Below are 20,821 nucleotides of genomic sequence, written 5' to 3'. Positions count from 1 at the left end.
TGTATACCTTGGTCGAATGACGAATGTAAAGAGGCGCAGAAGGGCCAGCTTCGCGACTCTCCATTTGCGAAGAATGTCATTAACTTCAAGCAGGCAAGATTACCGAGCAGAAGAACACGTCGACATGCTAAGCAAGACAGTTAGGAAAGGTGCGTATGTAGTATATATACTACATATGCACCACGAATTGCATCGAATTTGGTCTATTTTATGTTGCATTTTTGAGGACTGGTTGATACTTCGCTGATAAATGTTGATGTCTATATTGAACAAAGCTAGATGTGGTTCACATAGCTTGAATGAACTCGAGGCCGGCTCTACAATTGGCATTTGCAAAGCAGAAAAGCTCAGCAAGGGAGCAGTTGGTCACTAAAAATCGAACAAAGTCCAGCACGGTACATTGGCAAAATGTCCGGCGCGAATGACCTAAGGACATGCGCAGGAGGATAAGAAGTGGATGTTAAAAATTAGTCCAATAATTATATCCACTGGATGTCCCCAGAAAGACTGCTCTTGGACTTGTAGCTTGGGATCTTATCCGGACGTCCAATGGAGTTTCAGTGCCCATTGGGATCAATTCTGACAAGGATGAGAGTAAGGTGTGGAACAGGGGGAAAAAAAGGCAGGGAAACACAACTGTTTCACTTAGTAAACACTCAAGGCTATAGCATGAAAGATCAGGCAGATTTCCCGAGTGAGCATTTTCAAAGTGTTGCTAGTACACCACACTATGCGCCAACTTTCTGAAAGTTCAAGGAGCGAGAGTGCCTTGGACGAAAGTGCACTACAGATGAGCCTTACAACAGTCCGTTTAGCCCCGCTGAACTCAAGGCATCTCTCAGAATTTGCAGCAACTCAGCACCATATGGTGACCACATCATATATGAAGTGATCAAGATCCTGCACTCAGAAACATTAAACACACTTTTGTCTCTTTACATTACCATGTGGGTATCTGGACATATTTCATCTCCTCATGGAAGGAAGCAATTGTTACCCCAATTAAACGAGGTAAGGCCCCCGCGTTAGGCAGCAGTTATAGGCCATTAGAACTAACAAGCTGTATGTGCAAGTTGTATGAAAAAATAGTAAACTGCCATCTAATCGATTTCTAGGAAAGCAACCGTATAATTGACCCCCTTCAATGTGGTTTTAGGGAAGGTAGGTCAACAGTAGACCACCTTGTTTGCATTGAGGCAAACATCATAGATGCTTACACAGTAGAACATCATTGATACGTTCGCGTTACGTACGTTTTCCTGACGCCAACGTTCGCAATAGAGAACACAAAAATGACCCATTTGCGCTCATTGTTACCTATTCATACGTTCCCAGAAAACACAAATTTTCGGCACCAATGTTCAGTATGTCACCAAACTGCGATGAAACGCCGGTGCACAGTCAGTTTCTCATTTCGGTACCAGCAAATCCTCTCCGGGGTCGTTGCACGAGGCATTCACAGCTATCACCGCCAATCCTATTGTAATAGGCATCTTCGCATACCCGTTTTAGAGCATGTGGTGTGATCGGAAGCGTAGCGCATGCTTTTAATAGACAATAACCAAAGCGCGCTGCCCTTCCCTGCTGCAGACTGCAACCGTATACGCTTTCCGGCCAGCAGATCCCATGTGAACAAGAAAAGGAGTGAGGCGTGCACAATCGAGAACAGTATATATCCACCCGTCTCGCGTGAAAGCTACGGCGCACAGTTTCTTATTCCGGCACCACCAAATTTCCGCCGCATTCACAGCTGTCGCCACCAAACCTTTTGCGATAAGCATCTTCACTTATCTGTCTTACAGTGCATGGTGTGTAGTGCCTTTGGTAACGTACTGCGCACTTTTAGTAGGCAATAGTCCTAACGCACCGTCATTCCCTGCTGCGGGTGGTGCGTTGTGGGCATTACTTTTAACTTAGGTAGCATTCAACCTTTGTCAAACAGCTGTGCGCATACCAAGTGGAATGGACAGTCAAGCTAATCCTTTCATTGTGCACTGACTGCTGGCAGTGTTTTGAGATGCCTGGTAGCTGTCTAAACACGCTGTCTGTGCTGTGTAGCCGTTGCCTCACATGCTGCATCATGTTGCCCCTGACTGTCGTTAGAGCACGGTACGAATAGCTCAAGCACAATGCTAGACCTTGATATTGCTGCTGATGCTTCACCCTTTTGGGTAAAACTGCCAATTTTTTCTCCTCCAGCAATGAATTCGAGGTTTTCTTTCCAACCATGGGAAACATGAACTGCCTTGACTGCAGTAAAAGTTCTCCGCAAATGTTCCAGTGTTTTTCAATAGATGGAATCACATGGATTTTCAGAGCCAATATCATTCTGACTATTTCATCAAACCACTGATGCTAGATCAGTGCTGCAGCCATTCTTCTTTATGTTGAGTGCCTTGTTCAACATTGTGCTCTTCCTGGTTTGCCATGTGCAGGTTATATTATTTAGCAAAGAAACATGATGCTGCATGTTGTCTAAAATATTGCCGTAGACATATTGCAACCTGGTGTTTTTTTTTCAGAGCTTGACTGGAGATCTGAACTTGTGGACTGTACATCCTTGACAAAGGTGTCCTGTGTTAATCCCATGTGAGTGTTGAGTAACTTTGCTTGATTGAGCATGCAGCATTATGCAAGACGGGATGCAGGCAAGGCAAACTGTCTCGGCCAACTTTCCCTACTTCCGTGTCCCTTCTTTGAGTTCACTTAAAGGAAGCCCAGCGTAGACTTGATGTCTTTGCAAAACAAAGCGTGTGGAAGCTGGCCAAAACACACGAGCTGCATGCCCAGCGACAGCAAATTTCGGCAGGGCTCACAACCAGAAAAGCTTGCCCTAAAATGTGCATAACGCAGTGTCCTGTTTTGCTAGTGAGCATGGTGTTGTGATTTCATTTATAGTGGCTGCATTCATATGGCAACAACACTTCGAGCACTCGTTAATCTGCTGTGGTGCCTCTGCCTTGGACGAGGACGTTAAACTCCACTAATTGGGGTATTAGCGGCGAGAATTAGGAGTGGCGCCCTCTCACGTGTGACGTCACGGCCAGGACGCCGCTCGCTCCGTCTCGCTCGGCGGCCGCGCGCGCTCGTTTCCTTCGTGTATGCTTGGGGTATGGGTGGCTCGAGCCGCACTTATTGAAGGGTATGTCGGCTTCTTTCTGCTGCCATGCCTGAACCACAGTTCCTTCTCCTAAAGCATGTGAGTCAATAAAAGTTCGGGCTTGGCTATCGCAAGCTATGTAGCGTTGAACGGGGCAACTGGTTTTACAATGCATATATGCGCCGTCTCTGTCCATAAATTTTGCTTAAGAAGAATGTCTGGAAATTCAATACGCGAAGTTGTGTACGATGCTTGGCTAAACACTTACCATTCCGTTAGTATTTAGCTATGAGAGACATTGCATTTTACATGAAAGAAACTTCTTGGTAATTGGCGTCAGGATGTTATCCGTGTTAGAAAGACATTGCCCAGCGAAGCTGTCATCGTGATTCCTATTACTCTGGTGAGTTGTTCTAGCCAAATATGGCCATTTATTAATGCGTAAAAGAAAGAGTTAGGCGCCCATTTTTTATGAAAAAGTTTGCTGCTAGTTTCACCCCTCTCTGAAACAGGCCTCCAAAAACGAAACGCTCATGGCTGCTAACACGACGGCGTGTCACGTAGAGTATTTACATAGTTAATTCACAAATACCATAGTAGCAATCACCTGAGAGAAAAGTTTCGTTGTTAAGATCGAGAGCCAATCAATTGCAAGCGATGAAATGTTTCATAGTGGCGCTCAGTAGCCTTTATCGACAATATGGCACACCCATCACGCAACGGTAGCACGAAACGGTAGCAAGCGACTGTCAGTATGGCGAGGCACGCTTTGTTCGTGAAACCCATCAGTTCACTACAATTTCGAATTGAGACCATAAAGCATTTTTTTACAGCTCCAATTGGAATGGCTAAAATATTCTCGAGCTACTACAGCGCAGCTTAGATTGCCCAGAAAAGGAAAATTCAAGCACTTTCTGTCTCACCATGTCTCGATCCAGCGTTGTTTAATTATGCAAACGGAAAACTATTCGCTTGGTCGGTACATCAAAGAGGACCTCACCCAACTGCAGGCAAAATAAAGTTTGCTCCAATCCAATCGCAAACATTCATAAAGAAAACACCACAAGACTTAAATATATATTCACTTGATTTTTGACCCTTCACAGGGGAGTTATATCTTCAATATGTCAATGATTGACGCTTCGACTTCTTTCTGGCTGCAGCCATACGGCCCAAAAGGCAAATTTCTCTAAAAAATTTGGGCCGAGCAGCCTGTGTCAGTTCGCCAAACAAATTCGTCATGTATATTCCTCAAGGAACAAGCACCAGTAAATTTCTCAAGTGAGTTGAACGTGTAGCACAGAAAAGGGAATATATATTGGTACATTCCATTTTGTATTCTGTAAATAGACGTAAGCCTTCATCAGCTTTACTTCAAATTACCGCCGCTTGAAATAAACACGTGAAGAAGCGCCTAATTTTAAGAAGCAGTCAAAGAAGCAAGTTGTGTTTGTAGAACCTAACTGCAGTATTAGTTAAGTCCTCGTGTTACTGCCGAGCGTTCCTCTGAAGAAAGGCAAAAATTCGATATTGCACCATGAACTACTCGTCGTGAACAAACCAGTTTTAGCGGATTATAACTGTTGTAGAAGTCATATATAGCCAGCGTCTGTGACATACTCGTTGCACCGCGGCAGGTATGGTATCATAACTGGATTCTTATTTTCTATATGTTTGCGGTTGTCGATTGAAAAGCCCGCAATGAGCTGGTCTGCGCTCCTTCGGCTGGCTCGTACTGTAGCGTTGCCTTCGAGAGCTGCATTGTCGTTTAAGAAATAAGCTCTTTGAATAAACTTTCGCGAATGAAGACGTCGTAAAAATATATTTGAGACGACCGCCATAAGTACACAAGCAGAGAGAACGAGGGCGAGCAAACGAAGACACCGCAGAATGCGCCCGGACACCGCCCGAACTGTAGCAGACGACAGGCGCCAGTCCTTGCCCTGACGTCACGCGAGCGGCGCTCGCAGCGCCCCTGTAGTTCGTTCTCGGGGCTAATAGCAGTGCTCATGCCAAGCTAACAGGGATGCACTGGGGGGTTGTGCATGCTACAATCTTTTAACCTTTTAACTAAACAAGGCGAGATACTCAAAATACAGGTAGACTGGAGTGTTGTCATCTGTCTAGTATTAGGGCCTTGCTTCAAGAATGTGGGATGTAAGATGAACTTACCATCTGAGCACTTGCCTGCCTCACACAATGCATGGGTAGGAACTCAGATCTCTTCTTTCCTTTTCATGTGGCACTCCAGGAGGTTCCCTGTTCCTAGTATGGACTTTGTGCTGTCTGAAGTCTACCTCGGCCAGCTACAGCTCTCGGACAGTGCGTTCCAGTTTCATTTTTTTTTAAACCCATCTGACTGTTTGCATCACATGCTTGTAAACATGTCAGCAAGATATTGCTCCTCTGTGCATAGCAGAGAAGCTGCAGCCCCATTCGGGGTGTCGGTGATATCGGCATTGCAGCAGAGTACTTTTTCTGGTTTCTTCCAGTTTAAATAGAAAGAACTGAATCCTAAATACAGCAGTGATGTTTTTCATCAACTTGTGTAAGTGTTTACACGTTTGTGTTGTAACGTGGTTTAATTACAAAGCCAGAAGGATAAAAAGGCAGGTCTATTGGTGAAGCGTTGGGCACCAGGAGTGCGAGCTCTATCCTTGAGCGAGGCGTTGATAACGTGCCTGTCTTCTTCACTACAACTTCCTCCCGGAGAAGCAAGCACCATCCTGGCAGCTCAAGGGGTGGAGAGGACGACTGGATCATAGTAGGGTTTGAGTCGCTGTGCATGCACCGTCTCGCTTCCATGGCGCTTGAAGTTAGTGGAGGTCATGAGCACATGCGGTACGGTCGGCGGTGAATGGGAACAGCATCACCGGTGTTTATCCAATGCTTAACAAGGGACATCTGACCAAGTGGTCGATTGTCAGTGTCAGACATGTTGCGGTAGGAAAGCAAAAGGCGATACAGGGCTGCTGCTTGGTCAGGTGCGAGGTCCGGAGCGACCGTGGGACGTAATGGGCTGTCGAGGTTCAAAGCATCCTGTGGGTAATCAGGAGGATCTGTAGACGCGTTGGTTGCAAAGGCAGTGACGTGGTCGTCTGTCACTGACCGGAGCGTGGCCACCGCTATGCCTTCAGGTAACACTTGCTTCGTCAAGCCAAAATTGATAACGGGGAGGCACCTTCTATTAGTGGCAAGGGTTACGACGGAGTGTGGCACATAGATGTCGCGCGCCAGAAGGACATCACGAATAGGTGCGATGACATAGTCGCCGTCAGGCACAGTTGCCATTGAGGCCAATTCGGCAAAGGTTAGGGCTTTAAGCGAACAAACGCTGTAGTGCAGAGGGTGTTCGGTTGTCGGGGTGAACGCCTGCAAGAAGAGGAAGCTCTAGGCACAGCGTACCAGTGGCACAGTCGATGAGGGCAGAATGCGTCATCAGAAAGTCGAGCCCAAAGATTAGGTCATGAGGGCAACTGGTCAGCACAGTGAACAGGACTGGCACTTGGCGGTCAGCAATTCCTATGTGAGCAATGCACATACCCCTGACGGCAACAGTGGCACCGTTGACAACGCGTACGGCTCGAGTGATGGCAGGTATAAGAACTTTTTTGAGGCGACGGCATAGGTTAGTGCTCATAATAGACACTTGGGCTCCAGTATCAATTAATGCTGTCAACGGAAAACCATCTATGTCTACTTCAATTAGGTTCGTATTGGTGAGGAGCGTCAACGGAGGATTTGTACAGGACGAACATGATGCAGCACTACCTCCAAGAGCTGCATGACCTAATTTTTCGTCTGTCGGTTTGGCGAGGAAAATCAGCGAGGCTGGGATGACGGGGAGCGACGGCGTTGAGGCGACAGTGATCGCACGGAGGAGCGGCTGTCAGGGGCATCAGAAGTAGGGCACAGACGGCGAGGTGAATAACAGCGAGTGTCGGCGTATGGGTGAGGAGCAGGGAATGAGTGCCAGTACGGCAGTATCCAGGTGGCGCGGCAGTGGCAGGATACATGACCAACGCGGTGGCAGCGGAAGCAGAATGGTTTGTCGTCTGGGGTTCGCCATTTCGGCAGGATTGTGTGGTCTGAGAGCGAAATACTGGTCATTACAGGTTGTGTACATGGGAATGGGTGCCAAATCAGGTCGGGAGACAGAGCAGGTGGTAGGGAGGCTAAGGTTCGCAATTTCTTGCCACACAACTGCTTGTATAACGGAAATAGTTGGGGCCGCTTGGTCAAAGGTACCTTAAGGGGGTCATGGATGAAGGGGGGTCAGATTCGCCGCTTCAATCTCATGGCGAACGATACGGGTGGCGTTCTCTTGAAATGGTCGTGTGGCGGTAAGGGCGGAGCAAGAGGACGTGGCAGGGGTGTTTGGGAGCCGGGAAAAGTGTGGAACGACGCGGCGGCTTTTGGCTACCTCGAAGTGGCGGCATTCTTTGACGATGGCATCGACGGTAGAAACATTGTTATAGACTAGCAAATTGAAGGTGTCTTCCGCAATGCCTTTTAGGATATGGCCCATCTTGTCAACTTCGGTCATGTGCTCGTCGACTTTCTGGCAAAGCACGAGCACTTCCTGTATGTGGAAGACATACGATTCAGTCGACGACTGGACCTGGGTGGCAAGCTCTTTTCGCGCAGCCTGTTGGCAACCTGACAAGTTGCCAAATAGGTCGCGAAGCCTCTCTTTGAAAATCTCCCAGCTGGAGAGCTCGTCCTCATGGGTGCGAAACCAGACACGCAGTGTCCCGTCCAGATAAAAGATCACATTGGCAAGCATGATGGTAGGGTCCCAGTGGTGGCTTTGGCTAACACACTCATACATGCTGAGCCAGTCATCGACGTCAATGTCATTTTGGGCGGAGATTGTCCCAGGATCACGGAGACTAGGAACCGTAACGTACGTTGTGGTAGGCGCTGCAGGTGTAGGTGGCGACGGGGTGCTTCCTTAGGAAGCCATGGCTGAGAAGACGACGGTGCGGCCGCTTCAGAGCTCCATGGTGAGGATGGGGAACGTTCCACCTCCACCACAATGTTACGCGAAGGACGAGTCAGTAAGCCGAGCAACAATTTATAGGTTCTATTTACAACAGCGGTTGCAGCGCTCACCGGTTAGATTCACAGCGCGAGCCCTGTTTGTTCTTCCTCCTCTTTTCTCGAGTAATGGCGCCCACGCGCCTCATTCAAACAAGCAAATATCACACACGTGTAGCAATATCCAGAGTCAGGCTAAAGAGTCCAGCTGAAATGCGCTGGTGGATCGGTCGTCATCGTGACGGAACTTTTGCTGCCAACGGTCTTCAATCGTAAAAAATTGGGTGAGCTAATGGCATTCCTCAACGTATCTGGAAGACTCGGACAGCAATGTTCAGACGGATGAATCAGGTCGGTAATGGAGAATTATATGAAGTGTACAGGAAGGTTCAAGGCCATATACGAGGAAGAATTTATTATTTTTATTTTACAAGTACTGCCAGCCTTGTTACCAGGCCTTGGGCAGGAGTGGGCATTTGGAACAAAACACAAGTATAAAATAAGATAAAACAAGGTAGCAGACACTGAACGAGAATCTGCATAACAAACAGCATAAGAGAAATCTTTTCACAATCAAGATTTGATGGGTAGAGAAGAGGGATGAATGCTATGATGTATTCACAAAGTGCAGAAAGAAAGGAAGAAACTGTAGGACAGTCAACAGTTGTAGTAGGTAATGCGTTCCATTTAGAAATTGTGCTTGGGAAAAGGAAATATTAAAATGCATTGGTCCAGCAGGAAAAATCCCTAACCTTCTTGTTGTGATAAAAGCGCTTGCAGTGGTGGCTAGCCAGTAGAATATATAATGTTTTATCTATTCCTGAGACTTTTGTCAACCAAATGACCAGGCAGGATTTCGTAAAAGCTACTCAGCAATAGTCCATATTCACACTATCAAGCAGGTGATAGAGAAATGTATGGAGTATAACCAACCGTTATATATAGCTTTAATTGATTACGAGAAAGCGTTTGATTCAGTCGAAACATCAGCAGTCATGGAGGCATTACGGAATTGGTGTGTAGACGAGCCGTATGTGAAAATACTGAAACATGTATATAGCGGCTCCACAGCCCCCGTAGTCCTCCATAAAGAAAGCAACAAAATCCCAATAAAGAAAGGCGTCAGGCAGGGAGGTACGATCTCTCCGATGCTATTCACAGCATGTTTACAGGAGGTATTCAGAGACCTGGATTGGGAAGAATTGGGGATAAGAATTAATGGAGAATACCTTAGTAACTTGCAATTCGCCGATGATATTGCCTTGCTTAGTACCTCAGGGGACCAATTGCAATGCATGCTCACTGGCCTGGGCAGGCAAAGTAGAAAGGCGGGTCGAAAAATTAATATGCAGAAAACTAAAGTAATGTTTAACAGTCTCTGAAGAGAACAGCAGTTTACGATAGGTTGCAAGGCACTGGAAGTGGTAAAGGAATACATCTACTTAGGGCAGGTAGTGACCGCGTATCCGGATCATGAGACTATAATAACCAGAACAATAAGAATGGGCTGGGATGCGTTTGGATGCGTTTGGCAGGCATTCTCAGATTATGTACAGCAGGTTGCCATTATCCCTCAAGAGAAAAGTGTATAACAGCTGTGTCTTACCGGTACTTACCTATGGGGCAGAAACCTGGAGGCCTACTCAAAGGGTTCTACTTAAATTGAGGACGACGCAACGAGCTATGGAAAGAAGAATGCTGGGTGTAACGTTAAGGGATAAGAAAAGAGCAGATTGGGTGAGGGAACAAACGCGAGTTAATGACTTTTTTGTTGAAGTCAAGAAAAACAAATGGGCATGGGCAGGACATGTAATGAGGAGGGAAGATAACCGATGGTCATTAAGGGTTATGGACTGAATTCCAAGGGAAGGGAAGCGTAGCAGGGGACGGCAGAAAGTTAGGTGGGCGGATGAGATTAAGAAGTTTGCAGGGACAACATGGCCACAATTAGTACATGACCGGGGTAGTTGGAGTAGTATGGGAGAGGCTTTTGCCCTGCAGTGGGCGTAGCCAGGCTGATGATGATGGTGGTGGTGGTGGTGGTGGTGGATTGACTGTTATAGAGTAAGAAGAAAATTTTCATTCTGTCCCGGTAATGCCTTATTCCAAGGTTTTCCAGTTCTCCAGCATCTAGATGATGGGGATGTGCGCCAGCTGCACAAATTGAAAATAAACCCTCCTGCCGAGCTGATAGTGCTTTGTAATGTCGTTGAACGTGTGGAGTACACGTGAGTTGTCGTGGAGCCCTGCGTCCGTGTCTGCATCTGCGCCCGTGAGTGGTTTTTTCCCGGCACGGTGGGTGAGTTCACGCGCACAGGCGTGGGCCAGCTCGTTGGCGTTGGGAACGATGGGGGAGACCCGAGGCCACATGTGGGCCAGGAACCAAGTGATGACGTGGGGGGCGACGCGCCTGCCGCAAAGCAGGGTGGCCGCCTCCCTCTAGACCGAACCCGTGGTGAGGGCCCTGACCGCCAACTGAGAATCCGTGTAGACCTGCAGTCTGCTGCCGTCCCTGAGGGTGAGGGCCACCGTGACCTGTTCCGCAAGTGCTGGGGACGAGCCCCGCACCGACACGGCGTTAAGGTGGTTGCCCCAGTGATCTACCACGGCCGCCACTAACCGGTTGGACGAGCCATATTGGGCATCGATGACGACTGAGACCGACCGTGGATCGCCGGCAACGGATCCGAGAAGTGCGGCCGCCTGGCCTGGCGTCTGCCTACATCATGTAGTGGGCGCACGTTGCCTGGGAATGACAAGATCATGATGGCCTCCCGCATCCCAGCGTCGAGCGCACACCGCCTTTCCCTGACGGCACTGGGGTTGCAACCCAGCGCCTCGAGGGTCCTTTTCCCTGCAGGCGAGAAAGAGAGCCTGACAACCCACCAAGAATTCCTCCGTACAGCTCAGGGCCAACTGTAGTGATTCCGTAACTCTGCCTTCACTGGTGTCGGCGTAAAGAGCGTGATTAACGCCATCCACCTCGGAGAGATGCGCAGAGAGAGTCCGTGCATGGCGATGTTGAAGAGAAGTGGCGAGACGACCGCGTCCTGAGGGGTGCCGCCCGCTCGCCGCTCGAAGGAATCAGACTTTAGCTCGTCCACCTTGAGAATGGCGCGCCTGCGCAGAGGAACGAACTGACAAACCCTTGGAACTTAAACCCTGTCCATGTCTCCATGTTTGACACCTTGAAGAAGGTGGCCAGGATGAGGTGATCGCTACCCAAGTTCTCGTGCAGGTTACTCCATGAGGTTGGCTCCACGTACCCCCTTGACGAAGGTGATTCGGCGTGGAGTCGCTGGTGATCGAAGTGCCCATTCTGGTGGGGAAGGACGGGTCTGTCAAGAAGTAAGAGCGCATGATCGGCGGCCGTTTGCCAGAGGTTGCTCCTCTTCGCGGTCGACGCAGTGCAGGGCGTTGAGGTCGCCCGTGACCACCAGTGGAGAGCTCGATGCCAGCCCCGCAGCCTTCGCCCCAAAGGACATGAAGTGGTCTCTTTGGTCCCTGGAAGAACTGTATATGTTGAAAATAAAGATGTTGGATTTTAGCCAGGCATTGGGAATGATTTAAATTAGCGAACGCACGACCTTGCTGTGGTCTATGTGCATGAAGTGTATGAGAAAAGAACATCGTTTCGACATGAGGAAGCAAATGCCACTCCTGCCCAGGGCAAAGACAGAATGAGCCCTGTAACCTTGCAGCGAAACTGTCTGAGAGTTTACTGTAATAAAATGATGTGCAGTTTACGCTCGCGTGGACAAACAAACTGCTGCAGGACCACCCTTTTCGGCAAGAACCTGGCGCAGTTCCACTGCCAGATTAGGAATCCTTTATCCTGACCTGCCATGTTTAGAAAACTTTTGCGTGACCTTGCTTATAGGGTTTATAAGGGCTTGCTTATTGCGTTTGAAACCCTCCACCTCTGAGGGTGCACCATTTCTAAACGCACCCAAGGAGCTGGGAATTGGCTTCCTGAGGCTGAGCCTTATAATTTCAAGGGTGTTGACCCTGCTCTCGACGGTGTTCACCACCAGTTCTATTAAGTTCATAACTGAGCCTTGGAGGCTGTGTACTGGCTCACTGACACTTACAGGTGTCCTTCATGGAGTTCCTAATCTCGCTTTGGAATTCCTCAAGGTCCCCTTTTCCCTCATCAGGGGCTGTGAGGGCCTGCTTCTTGGCAGACCGTGCCAGCGCCGGCGCCTCCACGACGAGCTTTCTGGGAGCCAGCGCGGGTGGTGCGGACAAACTTGACTTGCGAAAGGACTCGAACTCGGCTCTGAGTTGCTGCATCGCAGTGCTGAGCTGCGCATTCTCCTGCTCTAAGTGAACGACTCTAGGATTGCTCTGCTCTGGCAGTGAACCCTAGGTTACCTTTGGAGGCTTCTGCTTCACTCGATTGGCCCAGGTGGTCTCCTGGATACTGACCTTCGAGCAAGAGCGCCTCCTGGAGCGGGAGCGTCCTCTGGACCGGCTGCATGCGGCCAGCTGGAGTGGTGGAGCGCCCCCTCAAGGACGCCTGGGGCACGCTCGGATCACGTACTTGGCAGCTGGACGTCACTTGCAGTGCAGGTGTTTTCTCTGTGCACTTTTGCAGCCTCCTTTTGCAACAAACGACGTAGGGCACTTGGAAGCGTTGTTTGCAGGCCTTGTCCACCGTGAGATTAGGCCCCCCCGCAGAGGGCGCACTTGGGTAAGCACTCGTGGTGTTCGCCGGGGGATGCGAGTCCACATCCCTGCAAATTGTTTTCTCCAGGGCCTGGCACACATCAGCGTGGTGACCCAGCCTCCCGAAGGTGTAGGAAACGTCTGTCTGGTGTCTGTAGAGCTTACAGCAAAGCATGCTGGCACCGCACATTCGTACTTCAGCACTTTGCGCCCGTCGAAAAGAATGACGATTGTGGTGGTGTCCTTGATGCATTTCATATTGAGGGCCTTGGGATTCCTTGGCTGGGCAATCATGTCGTGCAGCTGGTTGTTGTCAAATTCGATGTCGACGCCTCGCACGATCCCCTTTCACGGCACCGCCAAGTACAAGTTGACTTTGTATAGAGTGGGCCCCACGAGTAGAGCTTTCACCCCCACGCAAGCGCGGGCGTTCTTCTCCGTCTGTGTACTCACGACAAAGATGTTTTGGACCACATTGGGGCAGACAATGTTCCCCTCCATTTTGGCAGGCGCAAGCTGAGTTGCCGTGGCCAGTGCCTGGGTCACCTTGATCTGGCTGATCCTCCTGACGTTCATCCCGCCTCTGGGGCGGACGATGATCTTAATGCGCTGCCTCGGCAGGCGAGGAGCATCGATGCTGCGGCAAGGCGTTTCTTGATGCCACCGTCGGCGGGGGTGTGGGACCTGCCACAGCCGCTGCCACATTATGTGGAACTTTCCCGACTGCTGGTGCCAGGCTGGCTTCGCGACATGCGCTTCGAATTGGCCGTCCTCTATCTGGACTGCAGGCACTCCTCGGGGGTGATGTCCTCCCCCTCTACTGTCACTTGCATGGACATTCTTGGGAGTAGTGGGCTCTCGGTGGTGTGCGAGAGCTAGGCCTCGTCGATGTGCCTTCTCCGGGAAAGCAGGCCTAGTCGAATAGGCCTAGCAATCGTGTAGCGGGGTCGGGGTAAAACGTCCCGATAAATGGCGAAGTGACCACCCACTGGTAAGAACGTGGTGTCAGCGTGCCCCTCAAGATGAACTGCATCAAATAGTGTGGAAATTAGCTGAAGATGAGTTGTTTTTTCGACTGAAAACATTTACAGAAACGGGAGCCGATGTTTGCGCGTTCGCACTAGTCGACTGGAGTCTGCTAGCAAGGAATTTTTTCAGACAAGCTAAACTAATAAAAAGAATCTGCAGTAAAGACAGCGATTATATCCACCAAATGATCTTAAAACAACACTAGAAAGGAACTATCCCCAAGTTGCTCTCGATGGAGCTTACGATGCCGCGTCAAGATCGGAGGGGCAGTCGGAATTGGCGAAGAGACAGCCCACACTAGAATCTGACAGAGCGCTGGCCTTTATAACAAAATATTCTAATGCACTCCTAAACATAAACAACATCCTAAGAAAATACTACCCATTATTATCAAGTAACAAGCATATGAGAAAAGCATTCCTGGATGTACCAAGGGTTACCTGTCACCCCAACAGAAACTTTCAAGACACATTAGTGCACGCAAAGTCAGCCGACATCATTCCCCGTAATAAAAGCATGTTGTCGCCCCAGGTGCAAAACCTGCAGGCACCTTGAAAGGGACATTAAAATTAAGTGCACCATAAACAGTTATACACACGAAGTCAAAACTAGCTTTATTTGTACAAGTTCGAAGGTGATTTATAAGCTTGAATGTTCCTTCTGTAAGAAACAATATATCATTGAAACGGGACAATCAATGAATGTCATATTAAACGGACATCTCCTGGACACAGCTAAAAATCTTCCCAAAGCCATCACCGAGCATTTCAACCAACCAGGTCATAACTTTGACGAACTTAAGCTCTACATCTTACAGTCAAATTTCTGTTCAGAATGAGAAAAGAAATACTGAGAATCGTACCTTATCCATATATGTTCAAGACATTGCAACCAATAGGCATAAACGTTTCAAAGAGAGCTTTAGAATCTATTTGCTATGCTAAATTTCAAGCTATAGGCAACAACATATAGTTTAGTTGCTTAGTGGTTTTTTTTCTGGTTTTTTTTTCTCCTTTTTCCGCCTTTCTTCCTTTTATTTATTCATTTATTCCATGTCAGTATTTTCTTCTACATACTTTTCTTTTCATGAGCCCCGATTTCTGCCGCTACTACTATCATCTCTTTCAGAAGCACGATAGCCCACGACCACCAGCGAAACAGGTAATAGAGGGGTGCTGTGCACGCCATTGACACATAGCTGACGGATGGCCGTGTCACCGGCCTTGTGCACTGCACTCCTTTATTCTCAATTCTACATCCTCGCCGCTAGCACACCTTCGCTAGTTGGCGCACCCACCCTCCTTACCCCCTCTCCTCTTTAGAAGAACCCTACCTATATATACTGTGACGAGGAAAGCATATGGCGCCTTGAAAAAGACAAGTCCACTAGTCGAAACATTGGCTCCCCCTTTCACCTTGTTCTCATTTTGCTCATCATAACGTAGTGTAGTATAACTAGTCCTAGTTTACTAGCACTGTAGAACCTTGTTCATACGTTTTGGAAAAAACCGCGATGAAAATCGTACTAACCGGGAAAACCTATCATAAGAAGCCAACAAACAAAGACACCAAGGACAACACAGAGGGAGTTACTTGTACTTACTAACTGAATTAAAGAAATGATAAATTAATGGAATTGAAAGTGGATAAAAAAACAACTTGCTGCAAGTGGGGAATGATCCCACGTCGTTGCATCACGTGTGTGATGCTCTACCAATTGAGCTACCATAGCTACCGGGAAAACATACGATCCGAAGTGACTAAAAAAATTTTACCCTATTGTTGACACCTATGTAATGCGAAGCGTCGCGTGGATCAATTTGGCACTATACACCGACGCGCGTCGAGCTGGTGGTGCACCACCGGCCCGAGACTTATATTGTTGTTTCCCTATCAATGGCGTTTTAAGAGGGCCATGGGGAAAAAAAAGGAAATCAAGCTGGTGGGCAAAGCCAGATGCCGCCAAAATGAAATGTGATGGCCACATAGTGCCGCCTGTATCAGAGAACGGTGGTGCCTTGGGATTATCGCCTACTAAAAGCGTGCAGTAAGTTACCGATGGTACTATGCACCACATGCTATAAAACGGATAGCTGAAGACGCTTATTGCTGTAGGTTTGGCAGCGGTAGATGTGAATGTGGCGTGCGATGACTCCAGAGGTTTGCTGGTACCGAAGTCAGGAGCTAAGTGCGCACCGGCATTTTCACGTGAGACGGGCAGGTGAGTGTTGCACTGAAGCTGCGACAACAGGCAGCTGTGTATACTCTTCTCGCTTGTGTACACCTTGCACATTTTCTTGTTTACCTGAGATCCAGCGGCCGGAAAACGTGTCTTACGATCGCAGTTTGGCAACATACGTAATGTTGGTACTGAAAAATCGTGTTTTCCTGGAACCTATGAACTGGTAAAACTCTAGCATAACTCTAATGGGTCATTTTTTTGTTTTCTCGATTGCAAACATTGGTGCCAGGAAAACGTACGTAATGGGAATGCATCAACGAGGTTCTACTGTTTTTATGTTTACTAGTATTTATTTATAGTACTAGTATTTAATTTCACTAGTATATATGTTTATGGTTGTGCAACACATGCATAATGCGGAGGTAGAGGGCTTGGCTTTCAGGAGCAACAAGTTATCTTTTCGTGCACTTTCATTTCACCTTTCCTCATTATCTTCTACATTCCAGTTTTAACCACAGTTAATTTCACCGATGCTTTCCTTGGCTTTATTGTCTGTAAGCTTTATGTGGTCATATTTAACAAAATCGAGCCTGTCGGTTCCCCTTCTTCTCTCATTTATTCCCTACTATTGTCATTTAAAAATTATGTTGCCGAGTTGACCAAAGTGAATATTTTGCATTGTTACACTAGAGGCTAGTTTCGATGAAACCTCCAGTCGAAATTGTATATATTCAGACTCTCAAATCAGCCAAAAATGATCAAGTCTGACAAAGAGCTAAAGTTCAATCGTCATTTCAGACAGTGCATGGTATTGTTGGTAGAATAATTCCAAGGGAAAAATTTAACAATGTGTAGAAAAAACTGTCGATCAAATTGATCAATTTCTATAGGCATGATAACGAAAGCGTTGATGAAAGAGAGGCACTCCCTGTGTGTTGTCTACTTTGCGCTGTTGAAAAGAATTGAAAAAAAAAACCACACCAACTTACTCTGCAAGAAGTTCATTTTTATAATGTAGACTGGGGTTGCCTAGCTGCAGTGAAAGTCTTCTCTGAACTGTCTTGCTCCCTTATGAGCAGTATTCCTTTTGTTGAACTTGGGCCTTTCTGCAAGTTGTCCACTTGTGCTGTGCATAAGGGAGTCATAGGTGGTGGTGGCAGCAGGGAGCATGGTGCATGCAATGCTTGCACTTCATGAGAATTGTCTTCACGGGGTCAATAGTGCGCAGTGCACTACTATTTGCATCAGCCTTCTTGCTCCGCTGTTAGTGGCCTCTCCACACACTAGTAGGCAGAAATTTGCTCAATGAAAAGCTTTTTTACATGTGAAATTATGGAAGGCGGATGGAGTGTTGTAGGCATACTATTGCTATTCTTAATTCAGTATTGGTGAAATAAAACAAGACACTGACCACAAAAGATTTTCTAAAGTTGACATTTCGGCCCCAACACAGAAGTCTTGTTTGATTTGTGTGGGAGCCGAAAAATCTTTCGTCGTCAGTGTGTCTTGCTTTATTTCATCATGTTCCAGCCCGAACCAAGAGAGTTCCATCTCACTCTCAATTTCATTTTAATTCATTATTGCATTCGTCATCATCAGCCTATATTATGTCCGCTGCAGAATGAAGGCCTCTCCCTGTGATCTCCAATTACCCCTGTCCTGTGCCAACCGATTCCAAGATTCCAACTTGCACCTGTGAATTTTCTAATTAAATCACTCCACCTAGTTATCTGCCATCCTCCACTGCACTCCCCTTCTCTTGGCACCCATTCTGTAACTCTAATGGTCCACCCTACGCATTACACTGCCTGCCCAGCTCCCTCCCCCCCCCCTTTTTTTTACTTAATGTCAATTAGAACATCGACTATTCCTGTTTGCTCTCTTATGCACACCACTTTCGTCTTCTGTCTTAACATTACGCCTAACATTCTTCGTTCCATCACTCTTTGCGTGGCCCTTAACTTGTTCTCGAGCTTCTTTGTCAACCTTCAAGTTTCTGCCCCATATGTTAGCACCGGTAGAATGCATTGGTCGTACACCTTTCTTTTCAATGATAATGGTATGCTTCCAATCAGGATCTGGCGATGTCTGCCGTATGCACACCAACCCATTTTTATTTTTCTGTGAATTTCCTTCTCATAATCAGGGTCCTGTCACCTGTGAGTAATTGACCCTAGATAAGCATACTCCTTCAGAGACTGACTGGCGATCTTGAACTCTTGTTCCCTTGCCAGGCTATTGAGCATTATGTTTGTCTTCTGCATATTAATCTTGCATATATTACTGTACTCATATGCTCAATGTAAGTAACATCCTATTCACTTTTCCTAACATATTGCTTGTGTGTGAATGTGCTCTTTTCATTGGAGTTAACTTTCTTGAAAAACATTTTAATTCAGTGTGTATATGCGGACTCAGTGTCTGTTGGAGTGCAAGCAGCATCAGTGTGGCTTCCATTTGATGTGCAGCTGTCAAGCATGGAAGGTTTGAAACTTCCTTTCCTCATCTGAATGGTAGCGACAGCTGCTGACAGATGGGCAATAAAGACATTGTGCGGAAACCATTGATGAATAATCATCAAAGTCATGTGATAGTTTCCCATTATATATCTGCTGAAATATGTTGCTAGGGGACACTTATTAGTTAATTTTGTTGGTTAATGCCACAAGGTGACCTTGCACCGGCTGAGGAGCGGCCCGCATTAGCAGCCCACATTAAGGCTTTTCCAAGGACATGCATTGGCGTCATCACAATTGGCCCACCAGCGTTTGGTCACACTGTTTGCAGTCCACTTTACTCGTCCCGAAAACCTAAAGGGGGGAGCCAGCTTTGCTTTAAGAAGTGCGATGTGGTGAAGGGAACCTCATAAATATGCAAAGACCTATTGCAATAGCAGGGCCAACTTTAACTTGCACTGGCCAAGCTTTGTTACCCAGTGAAGAAATAGTCGCCACTGCACCCATCCATGCATCTTGTGGGACTGTGCGATTCCTCTGCAGGTTTGATTTCCATGATTGATAACTTCCACCCTCTGGATGCTGTAATCACCGATCAAGGCAACAAGAACTTTCTGTACCTGACTGAATCTGGTGGAACACCCGAGAAGCCAAAGGTGAGGTGAAAATATTGCACCTCAATTGCTCAACATCACCAATTCAGGCGCTTGTAATAGTGACTTCGTAGGGGTGAATCAGTGCAGAAAGAACACGAAAAATATGCTTGTGACCAAAAAGCTCTGCGAGTATAATGTAAATAGCTATGTCATCTTGAGGTTCATGTGTGTGACTCTGGCTGCAGAATAGTGTTTCAAGATTTTGTATTAGAAGAATGCACGGATCACGCCAATCAAGAAGTTACTGAATCAACAGGGATAGTGCAAACGGATGATTAGGTTCATACTTGACAAAACAGCACTAACACAGATAGGGACAAAGAGATTGTGCCACACGTAAGCATTTTGGTTTATTGGCATAATAAATTTACAAAATCTGGGGTACACTTACAAAGAGAGATCCCAGAGTTAACAGACTGTAAAGGAGACCTCTCATTATTATCATCTAGAAAAACTTAATACAGAGCAGCTATAGATAACTACAAAAAACATCTTACAGCACAACTACAAGTTTATTCATAAAAATATATAAATGTAGCATATATGCTTAACTTGACAAAGAAAAATTTATGGTAAAGATATAAAGGTGCACATGCACAACAGAGCCAGCAGAAAAGAAAAAAACCGAAACCTAAGCGTTGTCTCATAGGAAGTAGGGGGAAAAAGCGTGCCAAGTACAAACGGGCACAAAAAACAAAAGAGAAATCCAAGGAGTGACTCACACTGAACAAAAAAATCTGCTCTTTTAAAAACCATAATTCCTTCCCACAAAGGACAACACTTGGCTTACTGATGCACTTGTCTCTTTTACTTTCCATTATTCCCCCCAATATTTCCCCTCGTGTTGTGGTCCTTGCAGTGAAACAAAATCGTTGCCCAAGTTTCCTTGCTTTCTGCAAATGGGTAGCTTGTGCATTACGCCAGCGCATCTTACATGCAGAAAGCTGGCATTTGTGTCAGAATAATCACAAGGGTAGTGGCATTAATAGTGCAAGATGAAATGGAGTACAGAAATGAAGGGCCCATAGGCATCGTAACTGTCTCAACTCCCAGTGGGCATCTGAGCTGACCTGTGGCCATGAGAAAGGTATAAGACAAAAAGGTTAGGGGAGAGAGTGGCCATATATCTTTCTGTGCATGCCTTGTGCATACTTTGTTTGGTGCTTGTTTTGCCTAGACGTTCCATGAATACTTTCAAAAGATGAAGTGCCCAGCACACTAGGAAGAAACAATACTCAATGAATACGTGTGGGCATGTTTCCTAATAGCTGGAACACAGTGCTGTATTGATGCTTCTTTTATTGTTTCTGTGGTTTGTGTCCTTTGTGCACTGATGGGTTTTTGTATTTGTATAATTCATTTTTTTGTGTCGGAACATGGGACACACCGGAAGAGCATGCTAGGGTCATTGATGAATTCTAACAAATACAGGGAAAAGCGTGCAAGGCATATGCACACATACATCACACAACCATTAATAGTCCATCGTGCTTAGTAAAACTTGTGACAATGAAAGAGGCTACCTGTGCTCATGCCTAAGAAGATGCCATTTGTTCTCTGCCAAGCCTATGGAAGCGGTGCTGACACAGTTGTAGCCTAAGTGCAGTCTTTTGTGTGTCAATAACATTCTTAGGTTGATCTTTATGCCAGCTCAGAGTATTGCCTTTTGCCAAGGGCCAGCCTTTGTGCA

General features: G+C 46.9%; 1 protein-coding gene across 13 annotated transcripts in view; it reads left to right on the top strand.

Moving 5' to 3' along the window:
* The window catches only part of Tmem43 (Transmembrane protein 43), a 210,947-nt gene that overhangs the window by 154,342 nt on the left and 35,784 nt on the right, over positions 1-20,821 (top strand). For 12 of the 13 annotated variants that reach the window (XR_011514400.1, XR_011514401.1, XM_070538296.1 and 9 more), the window contains 3 exons: positions 2,523-2,589; positions 5,352-5,422; positions 19,019-19,131. Coding sequence is in view for 11 of the 13 variants with exons in the window: in XM_070538296.1 (XP_070394397.1) it covers positions 2,523-2,589; positions 5,352-5,422; positions 19,019-19,131 (251 nt within the window). In the remaining 2 variants the exon portion in view is untranslated. The remainder of the gene's footprint in view (positions 1-2,522; positions 2,590-5,351; positions 5,423-19,018; positions 19,132-20,821) is intronic. The other variant, XM_070538293.1, reaches the window with a different exon arrangement.

Source organism: Dermacentor albipictus, chromosome 5 (assembly GCF_038994185.2).
Source record: "Dermacentor albipictus isolate Rhodes 1998 colony chromosome 5, USDA_Dalb.pri_finalv2, whole genome shotgun sequence".
Lineage (NCBI taxonomy): Eukaryota > Metazoa > Arthropoda > Arachnida > Ixodida > Ixodidae > Dermacentor > Dermacentor albipictus.
The sequence above is the reverse complement of the archived record's forward strand: the minus strand, read 5'-3'. Positions and strand labels throughout refer to the sequence as shown.